Source organism: Scylla paramamosain, chromosome 24, assembly GCF_035594125.1.
Source record: "Scylla paramamosain isolate STU-SP2022 chromosome 24, ASM3559412v1, whole genome shotgun sequence".
Lineage (NCBI taxonomy): Eukaryota > Metazoa > Arthropoda > Malacostraca > Decapoda > Portunidae > Scylla > Scylla paramamosain.
The window spans coordinates 11,618,328-11,626,648 of record NC_087174.1 but is presented as its reverse complement, the minus strand read 5'-3'; the positions used below and the strand labels follow the sequence as shown (position 1 = coordinate 11,626,648).

General features: G+C 47.9%; 1 protein-coding gene across 1 annotated transcript in view; it reads right to left on the bottom strand.

Moving 5' to 3' along the window:
* Positions 1 to 235: 235 nt before the first annotated feature.
* The window catches only part of LOC135112730 (plexin-B-like), a 420,239-nt gene continuing 412,153 nt past the window's right edge, over positions 236 to 8,321 (bottom strand). The window contains 4 exon segments of the mRNA XM_064027486.1: positions 236 to 3,201; positions 3,203 to 3,232; positions 6,027 to 6,185; positions 6,345 to 6,967. Coding sequence (XP_063883556.1) covers positions 3,076 to 3,201; positions 3,203 to 3,232; positions 6,027 to 6,185; positions 6,345 to 6,967 — 938 coding nt within the window. The 3' untranslated portion in view covers positions 236 to 3,075.

Here is an 8,321-nt window from a genome sequence, read left to right as displayed (position 1 = left end):
AGTATTAACAAACTTTATCTATCTATCTATCTACCCGTACTAATAAGAAATGAGTAGTCTTAAATTCTAATTATTGCCAGTTATTAATATATTTAAAATTAGTAAATGTAATTAGTTACTTTTTGCTAAGCTATTATTACAACTCTCTCTCTCTCTCTCTCTCTCTCTCTCTCTCTCTCTCTCTCTCTCTCTCTCTCTCTCTCTCTCTCTCTCTAAGCAAAAACAAAAACACAGATCACTTGGCACTCACTTTATTTGTAGTAAAGTTGCAAGATTTTACACAATGCCCTCTTACTTCACATTTACAAAAATACTTTACAATAACAAACGTTCTCTGTACAGATTTATACAATGTCCCCCAAAATTTATGTTCTTCTTCACCTCAACGGCGTCTAGTACATCTTAACTCCTCAAAGGGTTGCATAGTGTAAATTACAATATCTACGTTAATTTGATGTATCTGAGGAGGCAAGGTAAGGGAGAGGGGGAGGGAGGGAGGAGGAAGAGAGGATGGGAAAGAAAGGAGGAGGGAGGCGGAAGAGAGGATGGGAAGGAAAGGAGGAGGAGGGAAGGAGACGAAGGAAGGATGGAACAGATCAGGGAGGATGGGGAAAGTGTAAGGAAACTGAAAGAGAAGGCAAAAGATGAAGAGAATGAAAAGAATAGGAGGAGGAGGAGGAGGAGGAGGAGGAGGAGGAGGAGGAGGAGGAGGAGGAGGAGGAGGACGAGGAGGGCGTGAGGATGAAGCGGAAAATGAGGACAATCAGTATAAACACTCAAATTAAAAGTAAAGAGAGGACATCCATTTCAAGAGAGAGAGAGAGAGAGAGAGAGAGAGAGAGAGAGAGAGAGAGAGAGAGAGAGAGAGAGAGAGAGAGAGAGAGAGAGAGAGAGAGAGAGAGAGAGAGAGAGAGAGCAGTCATATTCATCAGATGAATAATAAAAAGAATATCAAATAAAAGTTTCATGATAATAATAAAACAATGCTAATAATTATTCAGTCGCGTTTTCTTTGCCGTCAAGAAAACAAAAGAGAGAAAATGGACTTGTTCTATTCACAAGCCAGACTTAAAAAAAAAAAGTAAGAATTTAAACGAGAACATAAAAAGACAATTTAAAAATCCTCAATGAGAGGAAAAAAAAATGACAATAAAAACAGAAGTGAAAATAAAAAAGAGATAAAACTTAAGGACAAATACATGACGGAAATACAGTAAATGTTATACTGTGAGGAGGAGGAGGAGGAGGAGGAGGAGGAGGAGGAGGAGGAGGAGGACAATACTAAAGGGGTTTTCGGGAAAGACAAGGGACAACTTTAAAATTTTCAAGGTCAGGTAGGTGATGAGGAATATTGGGGGGCGGGGTGTTTAGAGGGGAGGTCAGTGGAAAGGGAAGAGGGAGGGAGTTGGTGAGGGAGAACAGAGGGTAAGTGAAGGCATAATGAAAGGAGTTATTTGAAAGAGGAATGGGATGAAGAAGTTGGGGATAGTAAGGGAATTGGTGTTTGAATGGGAATCTGACGAGGAAGGGGAATAAGGGGAACTTTTTAAGGGGTAAGATTGTTTCTAAGGGGAATCTGAAAGGGAATGGGAACAAGGGGAATTGTTTCAAGGGCAGGAGGTGTTTGGAGGGGGACAGAGAGGGTTGGTGAGGGCACGAAGCTTCAATCCATGGACACACTCTTCCACTCTTCCCACCAGCTCAGCGGCCGACTCTCGGAAGCGAGTCCTCAAGGCTACACCACGTAACAGGGTATGCATCATATATATATATAGAAGGGAGATTCATACGTACGTCCTTAATCAAATAACGATATAAAAAGGAAACTAAATATACAACGTAGTAAAAAATGAGGAAAATGATAATTTGCAGCATCAGTTCTCTTCCTGCAAATCGCTAGACAGTTCTGTACAGTGTCTAAATTGGATCAACTGGATAAATTAATAAAACAATGAACTAAGAGGGGGATACAAAAAAGACACACATAGGAATCCAGACTAGTGGGCCACAGGGGCAGGGAGCGGCCGGCAGTGTCCCAGCCACACAGGGTCCTCTCCAGCAGAAGGCAGCACCGAGACGGTCCGGGGAACACAGGATGCGGGTCGGGGCGCGGCTGGTGGGACACACATCCTAAGGTGCCGGCAGGGGACAGGCAAGGAGGAACAGAAAAAAAAAGCCTCCAAATGACCTGTCCACCTCAGGCTTCCTCGCTTACTCTCCCCATCCTGCGGCGGCATTAAAAAAGTTAAGTGTGTATGTACAAAGGTCAACACAGGTGTCCGTCGCGGGGTGGCGGCACGGGACGCACCTGGGCGGCCATCATGCAGGATGAAGCGTGAAGGTGTCGAAGAAGCACTTTATGTAAAACAAGGAACATTGTATCCTTAGGCACTAGCACTAGACCACAGCGACTAACACACAAACAGGAGTTCAAAGTATCACAATCAACTTGCCGGGGCGCGGCGCGGCGCAGCGAGGCGCACCCTCGGCGGCAGCTTCAGTGTTTGTTTTGTGGGTTGTTTTCTTTCTCTCCTCCCCTCTATCCACACTATCTACACTCGCCCAACTCTCCCCTCAGTCACCTGGCTTCTCAAGTTCATCTCACACGGCAACACTCACTTCGGCAGATCGGTACAAAGTCATAAAAACACACACATCTGCGCGGCGCGGCGGAGGGGCGGGGCGCGGCGGCACTGCGTTATTGCACTCGGGAGGAACACTGGCCGACTCTCTCTCTCTCTCTCTCTCTCTCTCTCTCTCTCTCTCTCTCTCTCTCTCTCTCTCTCTCTCTCTCTCTCACCCACACACACAGCGGGCCGTCTCGTAGCAACACACACACACACACACACACACACACACACACACACACTCTCTCTCTCTCTCTCTCTCTCTCTCTCTCTCTCTCTCCCACTTGCTGTTCACTTCCACGTAAGAAAAATCATAAAAAAATCCATGGGTTCCTTATGTCGGAAAATGCGACCAGCGGCACTTGTCACTAGGCTACGTGAGGGGCGCGGGGCGAGGGGCAGGTGAGGGGCGGGGCGGAGGGCGGGGTGATGTGGAGATGGGGCCGCCTCAGAGCTCGGAGAGTTGGCCGGCCAGCTGCAAGGGCGGCATGGGGGCGACGGGTCCTGCGTGACTGTAGGACTCCAGGATGTAGGCGATGGACTGCAGGCGGTGGGCCAAGTTCAGCTTCCTGCAGTAGGGGATCAGCGTCCAGCGACTCCAGGATCTGTGGGGAACGAGGGGGGGGTGCCGTGTTAGTCTCTCTCTCTCTCTCTCTCTCTCTCTCTCTCTCTCTCTCTCTCTCTCTCTCTCTCTCTCTCTCTCTCTCTGCCATATGGTGAAGTTGACGTATAGGAAAGAAAGAAAACGAAAGGGACGTATCTCTCTCTCTCTCTCTCTCTCTCTCTCTCTCTCTCTCTCTCTCTCTCTCTCTCTCTCTCTCTCTCTCTCTCTGATCTACTGCCACATGGTTGACGTGTAGGGAAGAAAGAAAACGATGGTGACGTATCTCTCTCTCTCTCTCTCTCTCTCTCTCTCTCTCTCTCTCTCTCTCTCTCTCTCTCTCTCTCTCTCTCTCTCTCTCGTGTAAGAAGAAAGGAAACAACACAGGGAGGCTCCATTCCCCCTCCAACTCCTCTTTGGTAGGAAAAAACAGGGAAGGAAAATAACCGCAGAAAACATGCTAATTTCTGGAAGGGAAAATGATGCAAGTTGCTGAGTGAAGAGAGAGAGAGAGAGAGAGAGAGAGAGAGAGAGAGAGAGAGAGAGAGAGAGAGAGAGAGAGAGAGAGAGAGAGAGAGAGAGAGAGAGAGAGAGAGAGAGAGAGAGAGAATGAAAGATCGTGGGTTTTCTTTCGTAATAAACAAAAAAAAAAAAAAAAGATTAGCGATACACAAACAGCGGTGAGGTCTTGACGGCACTACCACCACCACCACCACCAGCACCACCACCACCACCACCACCACCACCACCACCAAGCTTCCTGCATCACCGAACGCACGCGAAAGAAAAAAGGGATCTCCACACGGCTTCCGGGAACAACATATTCGGAGTTTCCTTTCCCTGGTGCGGCTGTTTGTTGAAGTTACAAATAATGCATAATAGCCGTGTTATCCTGTTGAGCAGTACCTCCCGGCTGCTCCAGACTAGAAGCTTTTCATTTCGTTCACTTAATACAGTTTATTCAGTTTGCTCAATATTTTCACCTGTTCGCTCCATGCTGCTCCTGACGCACTGCAGGCTGCTGAGGGCGCCGCCTGAAGGATTACAGTGGCATGGATCGGCTCAGCACAGCGCGATTAAGGCAACAGAGGCGAGGTGGTACAAGTGTGGAGTGTGAAGTGGCGCCGTTTAATTACAGTAATTGATTCACGGTATTTTCTAATTCTCTCATGGTCTTTGGTTTTCACGGATACCTTTTGGTTTTTATGGTATTTTGCACTTGAGTATTTTTTTTAAATTGTAGCGTAAGTTGCCACACCAGCACAATTTTTCATTGATCTTAATTAAAATCCAGAACCTTTTTTTTTCTTTAATCAAGCCTCAGTTTTTTTTGTAAGAACACTGAAAAAGCAATGGCAAGTTTTCTTTTGTATTACATTGATTTCAAATATAAATCAAATAAAAAAAATATAAATAAAAGCTGTCGAACATTTTTTTTTAAGAGAAAATGTTAATTCTACAAGAGAGTCGGGAAAATAGAAGCTTTGGTCATATAACAGCGTCTCTGAAGGCACGCGTCTCTGCAGGTTTTCTTTCCTAGTCTGGCAAGCTTCAACTCCCAGCGTACCAATCCTTCCTTTACTAAACTGTCTCACTCATCGCATAGCCGGCAAGGCTGGGGGGCGCTGCGAAGATTAAGAGAAATCCAGCGACACAGATAATGACAGGAGTATGCTAGCGTGATTCCTGTCCTCTCAGCCAAGCTCTATCACAAACACAGACAGAACACTACTGCCTTCACGGTGAACGCCTCCTCTCTTTCTTACAACTGGTGACTCTTGCAGCAATATATTTTTTTTCTCTAGGTCTTTTATATCTTACTTTCCGTCTCTTTTCCTCGATGTCACACGCGTGCAATCAAGGTAAGGCAAAGACAATATAAGCCAAAGTAAAAATTAGGAAAAAAAGGAAAATAGGAAAATATTAGCATATGTAACTGGACTGATTAAAAAAAATAGTAATAATGACACTGGATAAAATAAAGTAAATGGAGAAATAAGTGGGAATAGGTTGATAGATTTAGTAAGGTTAGGTTATGTTAGCTTAGGGTGTGTATAAATAAGTAAATACCAAAAACAAAGATGACGAATAACAACAAAGGATAATAATTTGATGCATAAATAAGCACCAAACATTTCACCCCGACGCCACTCTCTCGCAACACAAAACAACGCAACACAACACAGCACACTCACACATTTCTAGGCAAACATTAATTCCTCCTCCAGTTTACTTCATTCCGGAGAAAACGTGTTTATTTATTATTCCTTGTTTTCGCGCCTCTCACAACAGAAGAAGAAGAGAAGGAGGAGGCGGAGAGAGTAGTAGTAGTAGTAGTAGTAGTAGTAGTAGTAGTAGACGATAATACTGAGCTAAGACGTAAAAACCAAAAGTAAGCCATAACCCACGTTCATAAGCTCCGTTCTTCCTCTCCACCTGTGTCAGTAAACTTGTCTTCCTTTCCCGCGGCCTGACACACAGACAGCACCCCGATTCGCCCGAGGAAGAGGGGGAAGGAGGAGGAGGAAGGAGAATAATGAACGAATAATGAGGCAGCGACAATCAACACACTCACAACGCACGACCTGATGTTCCAAGTCACTCCGCGCCAAGTTAGGTGAAGAAGCAAGCAGGTGAAGGGGAAGGTGTCAAGGTGTGAGGCAGGTGTGAGGAAAGAGCAAAGTGCTGGGGGTTAAGGAAGATGTATTGGAGGTGAGTGAAGGTTTACCAGGTGGAGGGAGGGAGGGAAAAAGGAAGAAAGGAAGGAAGGAGGGAGGGAAGGAAGAAGGGTTACTCACCGGCTCGTGGTACTTGGTGACATAAATGTAGAGTTCCTTCAAGGCCGCCATGTTATCGAAGTGGCCGGCGTGGGCAGCTGAGAGCTGCTGCATGTGCTGGCCCAGCTCCTGCTCGCTAACGGGCTGCGCGCTGCCCACGTCGCTGTAAAAGTTTTTCACCTGCGGAAGAAAGACACACCTTACGTCACTACCTGAGTTAAATGGTCTATCTTGAGTGACACACAGGAAAGGCGTGAATTATGACACCTGTCTTTTGAAGGTAACCTGTTCATGCGCTACTATCAAAGTCATACAAGGTCTACTTCTGCTGTTACCCACCTGTGCTCTATACCGCGGGATGTCCTTGGCGAAGAGCAGCTTGTTGGAGGGCGAGTCCTTGCCCAGGCGGTGCTCGGTGGTGGAGCACGCGTCGATGAAGGTCTGGGCGATGACGGACAGGCAAGAGTCCACCGTGGGCGTCTTGGCGATGTCGAAGATGAAATCAGGATTCTTGATGAAGTTGACCCAGAAGCGCAGCGGCAGGCAGTTAGACTTCCAGGCGTGCACCACCTCGGGATCGTTGATGCCGTGGGCGCGCGAGGCGTCATCCAGCAAGTCGAAGAGCCACTTGACGGCGGGCGGCAGGCCGTCGTTGGCGCTCAGGATTGTTCTGAAAAAGTCGTCGACGAACTGCTGCACGGTGCCCTTGGTGGAGAGCAGCCGCGTCAGGAAGATCTCCGGGATGGCCTTGTGCGTGCCGTAGGTGCGGTCCCGCCCGTCCCGCGAGGAGCCCAGAGTCCCGGAGGCAGTCTCGTCCGCAGTCCGCACCAGGTGGTACAGATGGACCCCCGCCGCCCGGGCCGGTCCGCTGGCCCTTCCCGCTGCGTTGCCGCACTCCCCTCCGTCACCTCCAGGGGAATTGAGGGGCGAGACGCTGTTAGCATAGGAGTAGTATCCCGTACCTGCAACACGACACACTCCTGTAGCACGCACTCTCAGTCACACACACACACACACACACACACACACACACACACACACACACACACACACACACACACACACACACACTATCCCCGCGTGGCTTTTTTATGCAGGCAGGTATGTCTGCCAAGCGTTCCCCTTCCTTGTTCTAGTTCAACAAACATTAGCTAAATTTCATCACTGACCCTCGCCGCGCCAACACACTCGCACACAAGGGCCGGCGGGTGTGAGGGGATGCCGCGCCGCCGCCAACACTCCCCCGAGAGGCAAAGAGGCGAGAGAGGGGAAACTTGCAGGGGAACATGAGCCTCGCCCGTGTGAGAGCAGCTGTCGCCAGCCAGATGATGCAGGACTTGAAATGACACGCGGGGCAGGAAAGGCGAGGGAATGAGGCGGTGGGGAGAAGGAGAGGGATAAAGGGAGAGAGAGAAACAGAAAAAAAGGGGGGAAGTGGATGTGCAAATACAGACAGCCAGACAAATAGATACCTATACAAATGCACAGGTCGGGAGAGTACATTACCAGAATATGACACGGGAAAAAAAGTACCGGAAATAAAATAAAGGTAAGATGAAGAAATAGGAAAGAAAGACAGGTGAAGGAGGTGATGCAGGTGAACGGCTGGCAAGGTGAGGTGAGGAAAACGATAGGCATTGTGTCTGTGTGTGCCCGTCTGGCGGACCATATTCTGAGAAACACTCCTGTGCCGCACCTCTACTACATTCACAAGGCTCTATATGAAGTTACACGGGTTTTTAAAGGATATTTTTAAGGTTCCGGAGACAGATTAACAAGATTTCTACATTATTAACAGGACAAACACTCTTGGAAACCCGGCTAATCATCTCTGTGGCCTTTGAAAATAATCGTGATGAGAGAGCAAAACGTTTCAGAATGCGGGCTGCGATGTTTGTGCGGGGAGAGGGATGAAGGGAGAGAGGAAAACGTGCAGTGGATCAGCCGGCGTCCTGCGGGATGGGTTGTGGGCCGCCGCAACTTTATGAATACATTAATAGATTATAACTTGAGCAGAAATTAAAGTTTCCGAAACGCCTAACAGTCCGAGGGCGAGAAAAACAACGTAAGGAGAGAAACATCACAACTGAGGCAGACCGACTGGGAGATGTGTTGAGGAGGAGGAGGAGGAGGAGGAGATGGGTGACAGGGCTGGCAAAGGTCTTTTCCTGACTCAGCTCAAAATAGGAGATGATAAAGTTTGAGGTCATAAGAATTATGAGAGAGAGAGAGAGAGAGAGAGAGAGAGAGAGAGAGAGAGAGAGAGAGAGAGAGAGAGAGAGAGAGAGAGAGAGAGAGAGAGAGAGAGAGAGAGAG